Source organism: Salmo salar, chromosome ssa04, assembly GCF_905237065.1.
Source record: "Salmo salar chromosome ssa04, Ssal_v3.1, whole genome shotgun sequence".
Classification (NCBI taxonomy): Eukaryota; Metazoa; Chordata; class Actinopteri; order Salmoniformes; family Salmonidae; genus Salmo; species Salmo salar.
Window position 1 is genome coordinate 36,396,457 of NC_059445.1, and position 23,008 is coordinate 36,419,464.

The 23,008-nt window shown below is 42.4% G+C and overlaps 1 protein-coding gene across 1 annotated transcript; it reads left to right on the forward strand.

Annotated features, from left to right (window-relative positions):
- The first annotated feature begins 7,339 nt into the window (after window positions 1–7,339).
- On the forward strand, window positions 7,340–13,840 carry grk1b (G protein-coupled receptor kinase 1 b). Its single transcript, XM_045717651.1, is given in 8 exon segments — window positions 7,340–8,150; window positions 9,848–9,969; window positions 10,868–11,025; window positions 11,212–11,295; window positions 11,401–11,525; window positions 11,877–12,019; window positions 12,021–12,073; window positions 13,551–13,840. Coding segments are annotated over 8 exon segments (1,668 nt in total). The 5' UTR covers window positions 7,340–7,457.
- Window positions 13,841–23,008: the final 9,168 nt, after the last annotated feature.

Sequence of the window (23,008 nt, forward strand, 5' to 3'; positions counted from 1 at the left end):
TTTCCTCCAGACGTGATGCTTGGCATTCAGGCCAAAGAGTCCAGTCTTGGTTTCATCAGACCAGAGAATCTTGTTTCTCATGGTCTGAGATTCCTTTAGGTGTCTTTTGGCAAACTCCAAGTGGGCTGTCAGATCTGTGCCTCGACACAATCCTGTCTCGGAGCCCTTCGGAGCTCTTCGGACAAGAGGAGTGGAAGCCTGACGAGCCGGCTAAGGCTTGGGAGCTTGGGAGCCCGACGAGCCGACTGAGGCGTGGAAGCCTGTCGAACTGGCTGAAGCACCCCCAGTTCCATTGACAGCGGCACCCGGACCAGATGTCACCAACCAAAACATAAAACAAAACTACCTGATGCTTCCAATATTGGTGTCAGCATTTTCTAAGGACAGATGCTGGGAGACAAGAAGCAAGTACAGGGAGTGAACATTTAATAAATAATGGACCAGCAACAAAACACGGACAGCGTCTGGACAGGGGAACCAAAATGGCATTAATGCTGACACGGGGATCAAACTGAGGAACAGACAGATTTAGAGGGGGCAATCGAGGGGGCAAAGTGAAGGAGTCCAGGTGAGTCCAATGAAGCGCTGATGCGGGGCAGCATCTGTGTCATTGTCCTGTTGGAATGTAAATCTTCGCCCCAGTCTAAGGTCGTTTGCACTCTGAAGCAAGTTTCTCATCAAGGATTTTCCTGTATTTGGCTCCATTCCTTGTTCCCTCTATCCTTACCAGTTTCCCAGTCCCTGCCACTGAAAATCATCACCATAGCATGGTGCTGACACCACCACACTTCACGGTAGGGGGGGTGTTAGATGGGTGATGAGCTGTGCCTGGTTTTCTCCAGACATAGAGCTTTACATTCAGGCCAAAGAGTTCAATATTTGTCTCATCAGACCACAGAATCTTTTGCCTTATGATCTCAGAGTCTTTTACGTGCCTTTTTGCAAACTCCAGTGGTGCTGTCATGTGCCTTTTTCTCAGGACTGCCTTCTGTCTGGCCACTCTCCCATAAATCCCAGATTGGTAAGTGTTGTAGAAACTTTTGTTCTTCTGGCAAGGTCTGCCATTTCAGCTAAGGAACTCTGTAGTTCTGTCAGAGTGGTCATTGGGTTCTTGGTCACCTCCCTGACCATGATCCTTCTTGCCAAGTTGCTCAGCTTGGTCAGAATGCCAGCTCTAGACAGAGTCTGGGTAGTTCTATATTTTTATAAATTTCCCAACTATGGAGACAACTGTGCTCTTGGAAACTTTCAACACTCTACAAATAGTTTTATACCCTTCCCCAGATACATGCCTCATCACAGTTTTATCTCGTAGATCTATGGACAGTAAATCTTTCTGCTCTGTTAACTGTGGGACTAGTGAATTTAAAATGGATGAAATAAAAATAAATAGATTACATTTAGATTTTTTGTCACTGGCCAACACACAATACCCCAAGTAGAATTCTGTTTTTCGAAATTTGTACAAATGAATTAAAAATAAAAAGCCGAAATGTCTTGAGTCAGTAAGTAATCAACCCCTTTTTTATGGCAAGCATAAATAAGTTCAGGAGTAAAAATTAGCATAATAAGTCACAAACATTGCATGGACTCACTCTGGGTTCAACAATAGTGTTTAACATGATTTTTGAATGACTACCTCATTTACATACCCCACACATACAATTATCTGTAAGGTCCCCCATTCAAGCAGTGCATTTCAAACACAGATTCACCCACAAAGACCAGGGAGAAGCAGACATTGAATATCCCTTTAAGCAAATCCCACTCAGGGATTTCACCATGAGACCAATAGTGACTTTAAAACAGTTACAGAGTTAAATGGCTGTAATAGGAGAGAACTGAGGATGGATCAACAACATTGTAGTTACTCCACAATACTAACCTAATTGACAGAGTGCAAATGTTGCACAATCCAGGTGTGGAAAGTGCTTCAAGACTCACAGCTGTAATCGCTGCCAAAGGTGCTTCTACAAAGTATTGACTCAGAAGTGTGAATGCTTATGTAAATGAGATATTTCTGCATTTCATTTTCAATAAATTAGCAAAAATGTCTAAAACAGGTTTTCACTTTGTCATTATGAGGTGTTGTGTGTAGATGGTTGAGATTAAAAAATATATATAATGAATCAATTTAGAATTCCAGCTGTAACACAGCAACATATGGAATAAATAAAGGATTGTGAATAATTATGCATAGACAAGTGTGTTTCTTTCTAAATCATATCAACAAACAATTGAATTGGGCACAGGTGGACTCCAATCAAGTTGTAGTGACATTTCAAGGATGTTCAAAGGAAATTGGATGCCCCTTAACTCAATTTGGACTGTCATAGCAAAGGGGTGTGAATACTTATGTAAATGAGATATTTCTACATTTCATTTTCAATAAATTAGCAAAATCTTCTCAAAACATGTTTTCACTTTTTCATTATGGGGTATTGTGTGTAGATGGGTGAATTCAAGCTGTAACACAAGAAAATTTGGAATAAGTCAGTATGAATATTTTCTGAAGGCACTGTAGATCCACTCTATTAAATCTGTTTCATAGAAGTTTAGCATTACAACGTGATCGAAACGTAAATGTCACGGATCCCTCTGGAACTTTCATCACCCACACCTGTCTCCTATTCCCACTGATTAGTATTTATATATATGTGCCCTTTGGTTTCCATGCTCTTGTCGATTATTGTTACAATGTCCGTTGGTGCGTGTAAATACCTGTGCTGTGTGTTTTGGCTTTCATGCCATTGTGGATTGCGCAGATGATTACGGGTCTTGTCCCATGTGTTAATCATTGTGCGCTTGTGTTATTTATTCGAGATACTCCTCGCTCTTTTGTTTGGGTTTCAACCCTGTGTTTTGCATAGTGTTTGTTCGGTCTTCGTCCCTGTGCCTTTACACGGCATGCCATCATTTGGGTATAATAAAAAAATATATACGCATTCCTGCGCCTGTCTCCCGAACCATTCATACCAGCAGGAAAAGGCAATGTTCCCGCCTTAGCAGAAACTGCATTCACGGTAAACACTGCATATGTTGTCTCAAATGGAAATTACATTTACATTTCTCACACAATCTATAACGCTTGTGTTATTTGAACTCACATTTCACAATCTGATATAATGGTAGGCAACTTTTTTGGGCTGTTTTCTTAAAAAATGTAGCACTACTAAACGAATAGCCCATTGGGAGCCAAATGAACGGTTCTTTAAGGTGAACAGAGGCAAAAGATCCAGCTCACCGGAAATTCCGAATGCCCATCACTACTGGTGTGGCTGGGCCTGGGTCACTGAGCTGGATTACAAGTTTAGTCAAATGTTTACCACCACTCTTTTTCTCTCTCTGCCTTTCTGAGCAGACACATGCACATTTGTGGCCTGCTGGAGGTCATTTTGCAGGGCTCTGGCAGTGCTTCTCCTGCTCCTCCTTGCACAAAGGTGGAGGTAGCGGTCCTGCTGCTAGGTTGTTGCCCTCCTACGGCCTCCTCCACGTCTCCTGATGTACTGGCCTGTCTCCTGGTAGCGCCTCCATGCTCTGGACACTACGCTGACAGACACAGCAAACTTTCTTGCCACAGCTCACATTGATGTGCCATCCTGGATGAGCTGCACTACCTGAGCCACTTGTGTGGGTTGTAGATTCCGTCTCATGCTACCACTAGAGTGAAGGCACCGCCAGCATTCAAAAGTGACCAAAACATCAGCCAGGAAGCATAGGAACTGAGAAGTGGTCTGTGGTCCCCACCTGCAGAACCACTCCTTTATTGGGGGTGTCTTGCTAATTGCCTATAATTTCCACCTGTTGTCTATCCCATTTGCACAACAGCATGTGAAATGTATTGTCAATCAGTGTTGCTTCCTAAGTGGACAGTTTGATTTCACAGAAGTGTGATTGACTTGGAGTTACATTGTGTTGTTTAAGTGTTCCCTTTTTTTTTTGAGCAGTGTATTAATTTCAATTTGGATGGTGTATCAATACACCCAAGCACTACAAAGATACAGGCGTCCTTATTAACTCAATTGCCGGAGAAGGAAATGCTCAGGGATTTCACCATGAGGCCAATTGTGACTTTAGAACAGTTGCAGAGTTTAATGGCTTTGATGGAGAAAATTGAGGATGGATCAACAGCGTTGTATTTACTCCACAATTCTAACCTAATTGACAGAGTGAAAAGAAAGATGCCTGGAGAATAAAAATATTCCAAAACATGCATCCTGTTTGCAACAAGGCACCAAAGTAATACTGCAAAAAATGTGGCAAAACAATTCACATTTTTTTCCTAATACAAAGTTACAGTGCATTCGGGAAGTATTCAGACCCCTTGACTTTTTCCCACATTTTGTTACATTACAGCCTTATTAAAAAAAAAAAAAATCCACATCAATCTACACACGCAAAAACAGGTTTTTAGAATTTTTTGCAAATGTATATAAAAACCCCCTGAAATATCACATTTAGATAAGTATTCAGACCCTTTACTCAGTACTTTGTTGAAGCAGCGATATCAGCTTTGAGTCTTCTTGGGTTTGACGCTACAAGCTTGGTACACCTGTATTTGGGGAGTTTCTCCCTTTTTTCTCTGCAGATCCTCTCAAGCTCTGCCAGGTTGGCTGGGGAGCGTCGCTGCACAGCTATTTTCAGGTCTCTCCAGAGATGTTCAATCGGATTCAGGTCCGGAGTCTGGCTGGGCCACTCAAGGACATTCAGAGACTTGTCCCGAAGCCACTTCTGCATTATCCTGGCTGTGTGCTTAGGGTCGTTGTCCTGTTGGAAGGTGAACCTTCACCCCAGTCTGAGGTCCTGAGTGCTCTGGAGAAGGTTTTCATCAAGGATCTCTCTGTACTTTGCTCCGTTCATCTTTCCCTCAATCTTGACTAGTCTTCCAGTCCCTGCCGCTGAAAAACATCCCCACAGCACGATGCTGCCTACACCATGCTTCACCGTAGGGATGGTGCCAGGTTTCCTCCAGACGTGACACTTCGCATTTAGGCCAAAGAGTTCATTCTCTTGGTTTCATCAGACCAGAGAATCTTGTTTCTCATGGTCTGAGAGTCCTTTAGGTGCCTTTTGGCAAGCTCCAAGCGGCTGCCATGTGCCTTTTACTGAGGATTGGCTTCCGTCTGGCCACTATCATAAAGGCCTGATTGGTGGTGCTGCAGAGATGGGATAACCTTCCAGAAGGACAACCATCTCCACAGAGGAACTCTGGAGCTCTGTCAGAGTGATCATCGGGTTCTTGGTCACCTCCCTGAATAAGGCCCTTCTCCCCCGATTGCTCAATTTGGCTGAGCGTCCAACTCTAGGAAGAGTCTTGGGGGTTCCAAACTTCTTCCATTTAACAATGATGGAGGCCACTGTGTTCCTGGGGACCTTCAATGCTGCAGAAATGTTTTGGTACCCTTCCCCAGATCTGTGCCTCAACACAATCTTGTCTCGGAGCTCTACGGACAATTCCTTCAACCTCATTGCTTGGTTTTTGCTCTGACATGCACTGTCAACTGTGGGACCTTAAATAGACAAGTGTGTGCCTTTCCAAATCATGTCCAATCAATTGAATTTACCACAGGTGGACTCCAATCAAATTGCAGAAACATCTCAAGAATGATCAATAGAAACAGGATGCACCTGAGCTCATTTTTGAGTGACATAGCAAAGGGTCTGAAAACGTATGTAAATAAGGTATTTCTGTTTCTTATAAATTTGCTAAAATTAATAAATAGTTGCTTTCGCTTTGTCATTATGGGTTATTTTGTGTAGATTGATGAGAAAAAAATTATTGAATCAATTTTAGAATAAGGCTGTAATGTAACAAAATGTGGGAAAAGTCAAGGGGTCTGAATACTTTCCGAAAGAACTGTATGTTCGGGGCAAATCCAATACACCACATTACCGAGTTCCACTCTCCATATTTTCAAGTGTTGTGGTGGCTGCATCATGTTTAGGGTATGCTTGTAATCGTTAAGGACTGGGGAGTTTCTCAGGATTATGAAAGATATGGAATGGAGCTAAGCACAGGCAAAATCCTGGACGAAAACCTGGATCTCAGTCTGCTTTCCACCAGACACTGTCAGATGAATTCACCTTTCAGCAGGACAATAATCTAAAACACAAGGCCAAATCTACACTGGAGTTGCTTACCAAAAAGACAGTGAATGTTCTTGACTGGCCAAGTTACAGTTTTGAAAATCTATGGTAAGACCTGAAAATGGTTGTCTAATTAATTATCAACAACCAATTTGATAGAGCTTGAAGAATTTTGAAAATAATAATGTGCAAATGTTGCACAATCCAGTTGTGGAAAGCTCTCAGAGACTCACAGCTGTAATCGCTGCCAAAGGTTCTTCTACAAAGTGTTGACTCAGGGATGTGAATACTTATGTAAATGAGATATTTCTGTTTTTCATTGTCAATTAATTTGCAAACATTTCTAAAAACATGTTTTCACTTTGTCATTATGGAGTATTGTGTAGATGGTTGAGAAAAAAAACATTTAATACATTTTGAATTCCGGCTGTAACACAACAAAATGTTGAATAAGTCAAGGGGTATGAATACTGAAGGCACTGTTTGTCTAATCAACTGTTAGACGATTTAACAAAAACCTGTTATGGTAAGAGGATTGACTCAGTTTTGCACCAAAATAGATTGTGCAAATTAGAAAGCATTAAAATACTTCCTGACCAACACTGCATACATATCGAAGGTATCAAATAATTTGGTTAAATAAGATTAATTGCATAACAACTGTGTAACAGAATAGTGAATGTTGTTGAAATAGAGTCGTTTGGGTAACACATATTCTTCTTGCTTAAAACCTATCCCACTCCACCGCACCTTTAAACATGATTGAGTTTGCCATCTAACCACATGTCAGTGGCAGCAGATCAAAACTGAGTTATTAACAGAGATAGTCTTAATTGGCTTTGGGAGATTCAGAACCCACGAGTTATCCAGTTAACTTGAACAGTATCACTTTCAATACTTGTATCCGGTCCAGGGCACAGGATTAAGGTAAATCTCAACTCAAGAGACCTCTGTTACAAAGACATAATTAAAGATCTACAATTCTCCACTGGCATGGTTTAAAACAAGGTAATAAATGGCAGAATGAAATTTGTCTTGTTCGGAGGGAAGCTACATTTTGGCAAGCAATGTGATTGGTTAAGTTTAGGGAAGTAATCCCAATTGGTTAAGGTTAGGGTCGGGTTACGTTTAGGCAAGCAATGTGAGTGGTTATGGTCAGGGATTGGGTTAAATTTAGGCAGAAATCCCAATTGGTTAACTTGAGGGTTAAGAGTTGGGGTAAGTTTAGAAAACAAATACCACATCGGAAATTGAACCAGCGACCTTGTGTATGGCAACCAGTGTGTTCTTCATAACCTTTAGATCAATAAATAAATGCAAAATATTTAACTCCTTTCTTCTTCTACCATGTACTAGGTGGAGGTCCAGCCATGGATATGGGTGGTCTGCAAAACATTGTGGCCAACTCGGCCTGTGTGTCAGCCCGTGGTAGTGTCGATGGCACGGCGGCGTCGACCATGCGTGACAAGAAGTTTCGTGCCAAGCTCAACCTCCCGCATATCAAGAAGAGCGAGCACATGAAGACCACGGTGGACTCCGGCTTCGACAGCATGTGTGTCAAGCAGCCCATTGGCAAACGGCTCTTCCAGCAGTACCTGGAGAGTGATGCAACCCACAAGAACGCCTGCGAACTCTGGAAGGACATGGAGGATTACAACATCACCCAGGAGAAGTACCGGGTGCAGAAGGCCCAGAAGATCGTCAACAAGTTCTACGAATCCAAGATCTTCTGCAGCTTCCTGGAGGACAAGGCTGTGACACGCGTCAAGGAAGACCACAACAACATCCGCGGAGACCTGTTCAAGGAGAGTGAGCAGCAGCTTTTAAAGCACCTGGAGGCCAAGGCTATGTCCGGCTTCAAGAACAGCATGTACTTTCTGCGTTACATCCAGTTCAAGTGGTTGGAAACCCAGCCCATTGATGAGGACTGGTTCATGGATTTCAGAGTGCTGGGGAAGGGAGGGTTTGGGGAGGTACACGCCTGCCAGATGAAGGCCACAGGCAAGATGTATGCCAACAAAAAGCTGGACAAAAAAAGGCTCAAGAAACATAAAGGCTACGAGGTAAAAAATATTCACTCCCTTGTAGTGGCTGTTACTTGAATGAAGTGAATGAAACGTAAACTTGTAACCTCTCACCACTGTAGCCCTAAACTCTGTGTCCAACAAACAAACAATCAATCAATCAATCAGTCAAACACACAGCTTTTTCACACTTTTTCTTAAACATCAACACAGCAAATTCCACATGTTAAACACAGTCAGGTTGAAAAGCTGAAAGAGAGTTCTAGTTATTGAGTCAAGACTGCCCAAGACTGCGCAAACATCAACAGAACACCTACTTAATAAAGCACATGGACACAGCCAGCTACAGGTATAAAAGGGGCACAGGAGTAATTTTTCTATTTATTTATCCTTTATTTAACCAGAGAGGTCACATAGACCTCATTGACACTCTTTTACAAGTGAGGCCTGGTCAAGAAAGCAGCGTACAGTACATTGTAAACACAACATAAATCAACAATGAATGGAAGTTAAAATGGTGCACAGTGCATAAGAAAGCTTAAAAGAGCAGGTTTATAAAACATGTGCAATTCGGGGTCAGTAGCCATCCAAACTGTGATTTATAAGCATCTATTGGAATAAAATGATCTAGTTTCAGGTCCTTATACAAAGTGTTCCAAGATGTACTAGCTAGTGAGACAAGATTACACCAGGCAGCTATGTGAGCACAGCAGAGAGAGATTTAGTTCACCCTAATCAAGGGCAAGAGGCTTGTGTCTCTGTGAGAGACCCCAGGTGTAAAGCAGCTCAGAGCAGCCAGACATAGAGAGCTAGTGTCCCTGGCATTAGCCCTCCTGCTTGTCTACGCATTAGTGGGTAGTATTAACCTTTTGCTCAAACCAGGCTGACTCGGGCCTGAAAAGTGGAAACCGTATACCTCACACAGTACAGTAGGATATAGCAGGTGTGTGTGTGTGCATGCGTGTGTGGGTACAGGATATAAATGAGTCTGTTGTTGAGGCTACTGCCTGAGGACTCTGGTGTTCTTCTACTAGATTCCGAGCTTTGGGTTGTGGGTGTGTTTGTGTGGCCTGGAAACAATGTACAGTACTGAACAGCACAGCACAGCACAGCAGGTTGGGCCAGAAGCCAGAACCAACACTTGTTGTAAACCTTTCTGTCCCTCTGCCAAATAGTAGCCATGACGTCCTCTGTTCTCAATAAAGGATTACAGTCATGATACAGTATAGTCAGTCTGCTGATAACCAAATGGACCCAGCATAAAGTAGCCTCAAGCATCGCACATGGCAACTGAACAGCAAAATCTCCTATTGCAAAATGATTCCAGCTAACCAACAAGGTGTGGTGTAACAGCAAAATAGCGTTTGTTATGTCTGCTACTGTATGGCTTAGTTAGTACGACAGCTTATTTTTAATGCTTGTGTTAGTATGGCAGTATGACTGTGTGATGGAGGTTTCAAGGATCCTATCAAGCTATCATCACATCAGTGTTTTTTTCTTAAACACTCCATGGTATTTTGCCTCTGTCTAGGTTTATGTGTTTCTACTGAGCTTTGGCTGCAATAACCATTCATAATCTACCTTTATTTCTTAGTTTGTAGAACATGGCTATGTTCATATAGGGCTGTGAAAGGTTCAAGGTATCTTTATTATCCCATAGGGGATTTGTTTTTAGCAAGGTTAGGCCTTTTACATTTACAGTTGGCTGATTTGTTTCCATGAAGGATTTGTATTAGGGAGCGATCGTGGAGAAACGTATTCTGGCGAAGGTGCACAGTCGTTTTATCGTATCGTATGCCTTCCAGACCAAGACTAACCTCTGTCTAGTTATGACCATCATGAACGGAGGAGATCTCAGGTAGTGTTACACACACGCAGGCCTGATACACACACACACACACACACACACACACACACACACACACACACACACACACACACACACACACACACACACACACACACACACACACACACACACGATAATAGTTTACTTTCATTGCCAATGCCACTGGCCTGACAGTGTGGGCACAGTGCTCCCTGTAATCCCTGTTAAGCAGCCTAAACCAATCAACCTCAGGGCTAATATACAGGCTGGTCTTGAGGTGCGTAGGCCACTACATCAGAGGATGTACTCGGCTCCGGAGAGGGAGACCACTTTAAGCACAGCTTCTCTCCTGCATGGGATTGCCCTCAGTCTTCGGCCTTGTATTATTACAAGTGTTCACATTATAAACAAAGTACAAATTGTTAAGACTTTACAGGGCATTCGTAAAGTCTTCATAAGCACTACATAAATGTGTTGTATGTAAAGGGTGATATAGAAGGTCATTACATCTGGTGCATTCCCAAATGTGGCATAGCTATTATGTCACTATGATATCATGACTTTTGCTTATGACGCATCTACATTAGATAGGCCTTATAAAACATTTATGAATGCTCTATGAAGCCTTTATAAAGCCTCTATTAAATTGTAGTCCATTTAAAGTGGGACCCTCATTGGTCTACGATCACAAATGTATTTGTTATTTTATTTGTGGGAATATTTAGGAACAGATTTCCTGAATTAGCTGCATTCTGGGCAAATTTACAGTATTTTCTTTACCAAGAATGATGTGTTAAGTTTTTTACTAAAAACATGGAAGGGGGGGGGGCACGGGCCGCCTGTTGCCGAACCCTTGCACTACAGTATCATGTCTCTTGCTACTCTGTTCAACTCTCCCCACGTCCCCGATGACACCCTGTCACCACAGGTTTCACATATACAACGTGGATGAGAAGAACCCTGGTTTCGATGAGACGAGAGCTTGTTTTTACTCAGCCCAGATCATCATGGGTATGGAGCATCTTCACCAGCACAGGATCATCTACAGGGATCTGAAACCAGAGAATGTGCTGCTGGATGATGCAGGTGGGAACACACTGTGCCCCATAAGCATTATAAGTGTGCCCATGTAACCATAGTGGGTGGCACTTTTCACCTTAATTTCTCCTAGGGATCAATAAAGTTAGATTCTATTATTCTACTCTATTCTCGCTGGAGAAGACATTTTTGCAGTCTATAACTCTTTTCATCCTCACTTGCTCTTCTGCTCAGGACATGTGCGTCTGTCTGATTTGGGTCTTGCTGTTGAGCTTCCACCAGGAAAAGACAAAACGAAAGGCTATGCAGGCACACCAGGTACCTGGCAAACACAGGCCCTGGTCAAAAGGAGTGTCCTATATAAGGAATAGGGTTCCATTTCAGACGCAGCCTATATTCACACTACTGTGTGGTTCTCCTCAGGCTTCATGGCTCCGGAGCCGATTGAGCATAAAGAGTATGACTACACTGTGGACTACTTTACCCTGGGGGTCACCCTGTATGAGATGATCCAGGCCAAGGGCCCCTTCAGAACCAGAGGAGAGAAGGTAATAATGGAACAGTTGGGATGTGAGCCCCAGTCTTCTGCTTGGGAACATAATGGCTTAACCAATAGATCACCAGAGGATCTGTCAGGCATTCAGGCCACATTCAGAAAACAAATGTCCAACACCAATATCTAAAGGATGTGCATTGGTGCTCAAAACCTAAACGTACCTTAGATATACTATATGAAGAAATTAGGTTATAATTTCATTATTACATTATCAAGCATTGCATTATCAAGCATTACATTGTCAAGCATTACATTACATTATCAAGCATTACATTATCAAACGTGTTATCAAATACTTTTTAGCTGATGGAAATGGTTTCTTCATTCCTCTGACTCCACCCAGGTTGAAAACACTGAGGTGCAGCGGTGAATCTTAAATGATGCAGTGGTGTTCACAGACAAGTTCCGCAAAGACGGCAAGGCTATCTGTGAAGGCCTGATGGAAAAAGATCCAGTAAAGCGTCTCGGCTTTAAGAACAACGAGTGTGCAGCTCAAGGCCCAGCCCTTCTTCAAAGAACTCAACTGGGGACATTTGGAAGCAGGTAAGAAATATATAATCCCATCTACACTGAGTAAACCAAACATTAGGAAAACCTTCCTAAAGTTGAACATTCTTAATTCGTCGAGGCATGACTGGATGTCTTTTGGGTGATGGACCATTTTTGTACACACAGGAAACTGTTGAGTGTGAAAAACCCAGCAGCGTTGCAGTTCTTGACACAAACCGGTGTGCCTGGCACCTACTACCATACCCTGTTAAAAAGCACTTCAATCTTTTGTCTTGCCCATTCACCCTCGGAATGGCACACATACACAAGCAATGTCTCAATGGTCTCAAGGCTTAAAAATCCTTCTTTAACCTGTATCCTCCCTTTCATCTACACTGATTGAAGTGGATTTAACAAGTGACATGAGTAAGGGATCATATCTTTCACCTGAATTCACTTGGTCAGTCTATGTCATGGAAAGAGCAGTTCTTAATGTTTTGTACACTCAGTGTACAGTATATAGGTATAAGGAATACAAATGGCACCAAACTCAGAACCACTGGCCAGCTACTCCATTTATGTTAACAAGAGACTACAGTACTACAGTACAAACACACCAAAATCCACAAAGATATGCATTGAATATTGAGTAAACGACTACATATTTGGTCAATTCAATCCAACTGTGTTTGTTTTGTTTTTATACAGTTTAAGGTGGGGATTCAATCGCGCTTCGTTGGCAATGCACCTTTTAAAAGCAATGTTTCTGTAATGAACACGAGGGAGACAGAGAGCTGGTTTCAAACGCAGGACACAGCATGTGTTTAATGTAAAGGACCACAGGAGGAGGCAGGTAGCTGTGTCCAGGGGCAGGCAGAAGGTCATGCACAGGGGGTCCAAAAGGCAACAGTACAGGCAGGGAAAAGGCTAGTAACGCCGTCTGGGAGATCAGGCAATAGGTAAATAACAGGAAATCCGATCGGCTAAAGTACAGGCAGGGAATAGGCAAAAGGCGTCATAAGTGAGGCAGGCCAAAACTATCATACACGGGAGGATTAAATTACATGAAAAACAGAGCTCTGAAGAGAAGTGTGTCAAAAACAAACAATACCTCACAATGACAGGGTGCAAAGAACTGAACTAAATAGTGTATGATAATGACATACAGGTGTGTGAACAGGTGATCAGAATTCGGGTGATTGAGATCTGGAGAGTGAGCTGCGTTCAAGGGATCTATGTGTGTGAGAGTGTGAGGTGAAAAGTGGGCTGGAAAGTGAGCTGCATTCAGGGGATCTACGCGTATGAGAGTGTTAGTTGGAAGCAGACGTTACAGTTTCCATGTTCGTGGAGACCGCATTCACGGTTAACGCTGCATATGTCAGCTCAATCAGAAATTGCCTTTCAATTTCAAGCACGCTATATTGCGGATCTACCGCTGATCAGAATGAATCCAGGCCCAAACCTGATAACTGTAACATGATGAACTACAATATCCATAATGCATCTACTCTCCCTCCTCCCCTCTCCTCTGGCATGCTGCCCGCACCGTTCATCCCGAACCCCAAGGCGGTGTATGCCAAAGACATCCACGAAGTGGGAGCCTTTAGCTCCATCAAGGGGGTGGTCATCGACGCCAAGGACAATGAGTTCTATGATGACTTCTCTTCTGGCAACGTGCCCATCCCCTGGCAGGAGGAGATGGAGACAGGGGTGTTCGGAGAGCTCAACCTCTGGACGCCAGGGGGCAATCTGCCTGACGACCTGGACCCCAACAAAATCCCTATAGAGTCCAAGGGAGGGGCCTGTGTGCTGCTCTGAGCTCTGAGCCAGTCAAAGTAGTCAGGTATTTATCAAGTGTCTCAGAGTAGGAGTGCTGATCTAGGATCAGGTTCCCCCTCTCTTATTCATCATGATCTAAAATGCTAAACTGATCCTAGATGAGCACTTATACTCAGTTATGACTATGGTTCCCAGATCTCTCTCACTTAAGATATTTTTGATGACGACGTGCAGTCTTGAGATGACTATTGTATGTTTCATGAAATTACGTAGAACTAGACCTAATCTGTTTGAAATGTTACGTTAAAGCGCAATTCAGAGTCCACAGACGTAGAGACGATAGTCTGTCGTCCCATTGTGACATAGCTACGCAGCTCTGAGAACACTGTCCACGGGGGCGCACCTCCCCAAAATTCCCAAACAACGCGACTGCGCGTACCCGTCCTCTATTCACGTCTCAGCGTCTGTGGACTATGATTTACAATTTAGTCTCAAAGAATAAAACCCCGCAATGCACTAATGTACTGCACAGTTATTTGCTCTACATCAGTTAGTAGCCTTGTAACAGCCCATAGAACAGCTCATAGGGCAGTAGCCTATCCCCTGGTTTTGTAGTGTGATGCAGCTTGATGTACAAGAACATCCCCTGGAGAGGATGTGATAGGATGCGGTCACAGGATACTAGTCGCAGGACCATCAGGTAAAGGATTGGGGTATACTGTAACACTTCTCTGGAAAAATGCACTAAACCTTTTCCTTGCAATATCCCGTAATGAGACAATGTTGTAACAAACTAATTTAGCCACATCTTTGAACAACTTCATAAACATACTGGACCTAAAGCACAAGTTAAGGACTTCTCCTATGACTTAGATAGTACGGGGTAAATCCAGACAAAATGGGAGAGAGAGTGAATATTTTTAATAAGGAAACAAGAACAAAGAGAGAATACGGCAGACAGTGTGGGAGGGTCATCACAGTGCACTGGAGAGGTTCCAACCAACTCAATACACCAAGTACACACGTCGATCAGGAGCTCTACCTGGGGCAGTCATGTTAGTTATTTTATATACAGACAAGTTATATTTGCATTATTTTGCTTACTCATCATGCGTAATTCATTCATCATTAACGTTTGCTTCATTCATGTGACTGACCAATACTGGCTCATGCAGGTGACAGATCAATACCTCACGAGGCTTCTTCTCTCTAAGCTGAGACCTTGAAACTGAGATATCTCTTTCTCAAAACAAGGTTCTGGGCATACTGCAAAATTGCAGATACTGATAGTGAGGATTCGTTCAATCAGTCACTTGCATGAACACAGAAATAGATTATTAGAAAAGCACATGAATAGAACACAGAAATTGGTTATTAGAAAAGCACAAACATTACATGTTCCATCACATTACTGATCCAGCTTCTACCCTCTTTCCAGTGGAACCTAAGCCTGGTGGTTATTCAGCCTGGAATGAGGGTATCACTAAGGCAGTCATACAGCGTCCCCAGCTGGAATGGTCTGCCCAAAGCGGCTAGCTTGATTGTCTCAAAGTCAGACATGGCTCAGTGTTTTGAAAACACGTTAGAGCAGGGCTTACTGAACAGTTGGGAAGAATAAATTGTATTGACCTCAATGTAGACTGGGAGGCAATTTCTTCATCGATCAATCAGGTATGTAGCACAGTATTTATAGAAATATCTGCCTTGCATACAGAATGGCTGCCTCCCAGCTTACATTCAGGGGGGGAAGCATTCAGGAATTTCATGCAGAGATGGGCAGAAACTAATGCTACATAAACTACATCTACAACTACCAAGCTAAGTAAATATTGCGTCTTTGATCACAAAAACGTTTTAGCTAGCTGTAATCAAGTGTAGTAATAGTGTGGTCTACGAATTTCAAGAGGTAAATGTCAAAAAAATATGTTTTTGTGCTTTTAAAGCAGGCTGCTCAATTTCCTCCACCTTTTCCATTATAACCAGCCGAGGCTAGCCAGAGCTGCTGTCAGTCTCTAAATAACCTTGTTATGCATTTCAAATGTACTGTCCAGACCCATATACAATAGGCCACTTAAGTGGAAAATGCAGTCCAAGTATTACAATCCTGAAATTACCCTTGGTGCTCTCCAGAAAATGTGAGACCATCAACCAGTAATGAACAGTTCATTTGATTATATTTTTGTACAGCATGACAAGTCTTTACTTTACACTATGTCCCACAAAGTTGATTATATAATGCTTAATTTTAAATAAGTAACACATAATAAACCATAATAAGCCATTAGGGAAGGGAGAAAAGTGGTCACTTTACTATAGGGCACACAAAGTGACTTAATACAGGAACGAATACTTAGCCATTTGAATCACGTTACTTGGATCCATATATCAGTAACTGGTTGCTAATTTATGTAACCAAGTATGAATCATAAGGATCATAGTGTTTAACTTTCTTTATCAATAGTCTAGTAAAACATATATAGTGCCTTGCAAAAGTGTTCAGACCCTTTGATTTCTTCACATTTTATTGTCTTACAAAGTGGGATAAAAATGTATTTAATTGTCATTTTTTGTCAACAATCTACACAAAATTCTCTAATGTCAAAGTGGAAGATTTTTGAAATATTTTTTTCAAGCTTAATAAAAATGGAATAACTAAAATATATAGTCATTGTATAAGTATTCAGCTCCCTGAGTCAATACATGTTAGAAACACCTTTGGCATCGATTACAGCTGTGAGTCTTCTTGGGTATGTCTATAAGAGCTTTGCACACCTGGATTGTTCAAGCTCAGTCAAGTCTTGCCATACATTTTCAAGCAGATTTAAGTCAAAACTGTAACTTGGCCACAGGAGCATTGACTGTCTTCTTGGTAAACAAGTCCTGTGTAGATTTGGACTAGATTTGTCTAGTAGGTCATTGTAGAATATTGTAGGATTCCTCTCCCAGTGTCTGGTGTAAAGCAGACTGAAGCAGGTTTTACTCTACGATTTTGCTAGTGCTTAGCTTCATCCAGTTTCATTTTATCCTGAAAAAGTCCCCAGTATTTGCCGGAATCAAGCATACCCATGATGCAGCCACGACCATGCTTGAAAATAAGGAGGCAGTTACTCAGTGATGTGTTGGATTTTCCCCAAACATAAGGCTTTGCATTTAGGCCAAAAAGTGTATTCCTTTTAGGGTTGAATGGCGGGAACCCGGTTACCAAAATTTACTGAGATTTACCGCCCAAAACCATTTCCTTTTCCCAGGATAAATGAGAGAAACCGGTCAATTCTAAATAAATAATTAATATGAACAGTATGACGTTAAACGGAACTTTTAAATTATATGCAATGTCTAAATCTGGCTTCTCTACGGCCTTATTTCTGCTCTCTGCATGATCAATCATCAACGCTCAGGGTGGGGACAGACAGCCCATCTCAGTAGGAGCACAGTTCACAATGCATGCAGACCTATCATTTCATCATGGCAACTTTTTTTCTTGTGACAGGTAAGCCTACATTTGCAGCAGTACAGCCTATGCTACAGTAATAAAAGGACTAATGTGCGTTTAATTCACACATCTCCATCTGGCCTTATTTTTTTATTGTATGATCTTGATTATTAGAAAATATGATCTTTTTTTTAAATGCAGCTGCAGAGTTTTAAAACAGCCTTTCACTCCAATATCGTTGCTTTAAATCAGTGCACGCGCGAGCACTCAGTCTTTCTATCAATTCCATTCAAATTGCATCCAAAATAGATCATCCTGTTCAAGATTGATACACAGAGCTCCTCTTTCGTATAATAAATTCAATGCAGTATTAGCCTTATACTTTGCTAATGAATACTTGAATACTATAACTTTGTAGGCCGCATGTGCTGCACCACAATTATCATGGTTTGAACGAGGTGCGTAATTCCAGTTCATATGCAGTGCATTCGGAAAGTATTCAGACCCCTTCCCTTTACCCACATTTAGTTATTTTACAGCCTTATTAAATGATTAAATAAATGTTTTTCCTCATCAGTCTACATACAATAATCCATAATGACAAAGCAAAAACAGGATTTTAGAAATGTCAGCAAATGTATTAAAAATAAAAAAACAGAAATACCTTATTTACATACGTATTCAAACCCTTTGCTATGAGATTCGAAATTGAGCTCAGGTGCATCCTGTTTCCATTGATCATCCTTGAGGTTTGTTTCTACAACTTGATTAGAGTCCACCTGTGGTAAATGAAATTGATTTGACATGATTTGGAAAGGCACACACCTGTCTATTTAAGGTCCCACAGTTGACAGTGCATGTCACAGAAAAAAACCAAGCCATGAAATCCGAGACAGGATTTTGTCAAGGCACAGATCTGGGGAAGGATACTAAAAATGTTTTGCAGCATTAAAGGTCCTCAAGAACACAGTGTCCTCCATCATTCTTATATGTAAGAAGTTTGGAACCACCAAGACTCTTCCTAGAGCTGGCCGCCCGGCCAAACTAAGCAATCGGGGGAGAAGGGCCTTGGTCAGGGAGGGGACCAAGAACCCGATGGTCACTCTGACAGAGCTCCAGAATTCCTCTGTGGAGATGGGAGAACCTTCCAGAAGGACAACCATCTCTGCAGCACCACCAAGAATGAACTATTTGCCCTGAATGCCAAGCGTCACATCTGGAGGAAACCTGGCACCATCCCTACAGTGAATCATGGTGGTAGCAGCATCATGCTGTGGGGATGTTTTTCAGCGGCAGGGACTGGGAGACTGGTCAGAATCGAGGGAAAGATGAACGGAGCAAAGTACAGAGAGATCCTTGATGAAAACCTGCTCCAGGTCGCTCAGGACCTCAGACTGGGGTGAAGGTTCACACTCCAACAGGACAACGACCCTAAGCACACAGCCAAGACAACACAGGAGTGGCTTCAGGACAAATCTCAATGTCCTTGAGTGGCCCAGCCAGAGCCCAGACTTGAACCCGATCGAACATCTCTGGAAATACTTGAAAATAGCTGTGCAGAGACGCTCCCCATTCAACCTGACAAAGCCTGAGAGGATCTGCAGAGAAGAATGGGAAACACTCCCCAAATACAGGTGTGCCGAGCTTGTAGCGTCATACCCAAGAAGACTCGAGGCTGTAATCGCTGACAAAGGTGCTTCAACAAAGTACTGAGAAAAGGGTTTGAATACTTATGTAAATATGTTTATACATTTGCCCAAAAAAATCTAAAAAAACTGTTTTTGCTTGGTCATCATGGGGTATTGTGTGTACTGGAGATTGATTAGGGAAAAAACAATTTAATCAATTTTAGAATAAGGCTGGAATAAAAAGTGTGGAAAAAGTCAAGCGGTCTGAATACTTTCCGAATGTACTGTATGCTAACCTTACCAGCTGTCAGTGATTGCTTTCATGAACAAATTATGCATCAGCCTATCAAAGATCTTAGACTTTATATTCACCAACAAATAGCACTTCTTGAAATAATGTAGACCAACTTGGCCACCAAGGGATCATTTAAAACTGCTTGTCTTGGTCTGTAACAAGTGTAGGGTGCCAATATTGCATGATGACAAGTTTACTAGCTACATAACGCTAGACAAACGTCAAAAGGCAGTCACCCCCAGAGTCAAGCATTTTTGATTTGGAAAAAAACAAATTGGTCTTCGATGCTCGATTCAAATAATGCATACAGTACCAGTCAAAAGTTGACACACCTACTCATTCCAGGGTTTCTTATTTTTACTATTTTCTACATTGTAGAATAATAGTGAAGACATCAAAACTATGAAATAACACCCTCTGGAGTGGCTTGCGGTCGGAGGCCAAGCAGTTGCCATACAAGGCAGTGATGCAACCAGTCAGGATGCTCTAGATGGTGCAGCTGTAGAAACTTTTGAGGATCTGAGGACCCATGCCAAATCTTTTCAGTCTCCTGAGAGAGGGAATAGGCTTTGTCGTGCCCTCTTCATGACTGTCTTAGTGTGTTTGGACCATGATAGTTTGTTAGTGATGTGGACACCAACAAACCTGAAGCTCTCAACCTATTCCACTACAACCCCGTCGATGAGAATGGGGGAGTGCTCGGTCCTCCTTTTCCTGTAGTCCACAATCATCTCCTGTGTCTTGATCAGGTTGAGGGATAGGTTGTTGCCCTGGCACCACACAATCAGGTCTCTGACCTCATTCCTATAGGCTGTCTCATCGTTTGTCGGTGATCAGGCTTACCACTGTTGTGTCATCGGCAAACTTGATGATGGTGTTGGAGTCGTGCCTGGCCATTCAGTCATGAGTGAACAGGGAGTACAGGAGGGGATTGAGCACGCACCCGAAGGGCCCCCATGTTGAGGATCAGCGTGGCTGATGTGTTGTTCCCTACCCCTTACCACCTGGGGGCGGCCCGTCAGGAAGTCCAGGATCCAGTTGGGGCGGCCCGTGAGGAAGTCCAGGATCCAGTTGCAGAGGGAGGCATTTAGTCCCAGGGTCCTTAGCTTAGTGATTAGCTTGGAGGGCACTATGGTGTTGAACGCTGAGTCAATGAATAGCATTCTCACATAGGTGTTCCTTTTGTCTAGGTGGGAAAGGGCAGTGTGGAGTGCAATAGAGATTGCATCGTCTGTGAATCTGTAGGGGCGGTATGCAAATTGGAGTGGGTCTAGAGTTCCTGGGATAATGGTGTTGTGAGCCATGACCAGCCTTTCAAGCACTTCATGGCTACAGACGTGAGTGCTACGGGTCAGTAGCCATTTAGGCAGGTTACCTTTGTGTTCTTTTGCACAGGGACTATGGTGGTCTGCTTGAAACATGTTGGTATTACAGACTCAGTCAGGGAGAGGTTGAAAATGTCAGTGAAGACACTTGCCAGTTGGTCAGCGCATGCTCGGAGTACACGTCCTGTTAATCCGTCTGGCCCTGCGGCCTTGTGAATGTTAACCTGTCTAAAGGTCTCACATCGGCTACACAGAGCGTGATCACACAGTCATCCGGAACAGCTGGTGCTCTCATGCATGATTCAGTGTTACTTTCCTCGAAGCAAGCATATAAGTAATTTAGCTCATCTGATAGGTTCGTGTCACTGGGCAGCTCGCGGCTGTGCTTCCCTTTGTAGTCTGTAATAGTTTGCAAGCCCTGCCACATCCAACGAGCGTCGGAGCTGGTGTAGTACGATTCAATCTTAGTCCTGTATTGACACTATGCCTGTTTGATGGTTCGTCGGAGGGCATAGCAGGATTTCTTATAGGCTTCAGGGTTAGAGTCAGACTGACCATCAGATGCAGGCCATCAGTCCAGTAAAAAAGCTCATTATTATGCTCACTAAGCTGTGCCTCACAAGTAACAAAACAAATAATCTACTACCAGTATGATCATATACCTAACATTGTGAAATATAATTTCATAATGGTCTGCAAAGAACATTGGTAGGGCAATTCAAGCATATGCAGTGATCATGTATTTGGTGTATAGCCTACTGCACAAACCTCATTGCTACAGAGCTGTTTTAACTTTTTAATTTTGCATAGGCTTACATTTTTTAAGTCACGTTTCCAAAAAGAAAATCTGAGCGGAAGATCTCGGCTTACATTTTGACTCAGAAAGTGATCTTAATATAAAATCAATGAAGGTGACTATGTAAGAGTATGTAAAAGTTGGTGGGGCAAACCACATTTTTGGGGGGGGTGCATGCCAGCAAAGCCACTACACAACACAACACTAAACAATACATTAATTGCACTATAATGGTGACAAACTGTTAGGGCCTACATAAAGCTGTCCCAACAGCACCTGTTTTGAGCCCCACATTTTTAGCTATGTACAGTGACAGAATTCAGAACATTGTCCATTCTTAGTGTAAATTGAACCTTTATTTAACTAGGCAAGTCAGTTAAGAACAAATTCTTATTTACAATGACAGCCTACCAGGGAACAGTGGGTTAACGACAGATTTTACCTTGCCAGCTCGGGGATTCGATCCAGCAACCTTTCGTTTACTGGCCCAACGCTCTAACCACCTGCTGCTCTGTACATCAAGTCAGAACAGTAGGATAAATGAAGGGGTCATATAAGCAGACAATGAAAGCTCTTACAATATTCAGTGAATGTATTTCCCTAAACAGGTTATAGGCTACATGTGCACAGTCAGAACAGTAGGCGAAATTAAGAAGGGAAAATATACCAAATTATTAGGGTGAAGCACATGGGCTACTAACAGCTTACTTCACAACATACACTTAGTATTACTTTCTTAGCTACAGTATACATCTCTCCCTGGCATATTACTTAATTTATGCAGCAGCATACAAGACATTTTTGGACTCACCTTGTTGTGCTGTGCTCACTTGAACAGGAAGGTGGTGCGGCGGTCCCTCGTGGGCAAATTTTGTCATCAAAGTCTGGCGTTTTCTGGATTTATGGTGTTTTCAAGACAACTAGGAACTTTTTTTCCCCCAAGGTCGAATCATGATGACGTCAGTGATCTTCAGGTCGTAGTTCTAGAAAGAGGCCAGAGCTCCCGACTTCAAAACGTATTTTCCCAGTCAGAGGTCATTTTTTCCTCGGTTCCCAGTTATCTTGAACTCACCGAAGTCAGATTTCCCAGTTCTGAGCGCGACAGAAATCATGCTGGATTGACAGCATGGCCGATGTTTAATGTTTTTCATTTTTAAGCTTGGAAAAGAGACCCTTAAACCCAGATTTGGGACCACACAGCCACTCCACTGAATAGCAGGCTAGTGATTGCTATGCAATTCTTGCAGTTAGCCACCGATTCATTCGAAACCACTCATTGTTGAATTTGCAATTTTCAACTTGTGTAATGTTTATGTCCAACGACTGATGAGCACCGATACGTTTTATCTATCATTTCTCTTCATTATTTCTCTTCATATGGCATGAATTAAAAAGGATTTGCTAGTAGATTGTCAACTTGATTCATGATGACTGCTAGCTAAGATTTTGAAAGTATGATGTTGACATGATCAGTCCAATGAAAGCTACTGTAGACATAACGTGATTTGACGTCCTATCCACAAAACAAATGATCTACTACCAGTGTGATCAAATACCTAACATTGTAAAATATAATTTCATAATGGTCTGAGAAGAACATTGGCAGGGCAATTCAAGCATAGCCAATATGCAGTGATCCAATGACCTTCAGTTTTCTTGGATGGGCACTTCTGTAACTCTATGGCAGCACCCAAGGTGCTTGAATTTTCGAGCTCTACCCTTAGATTTGG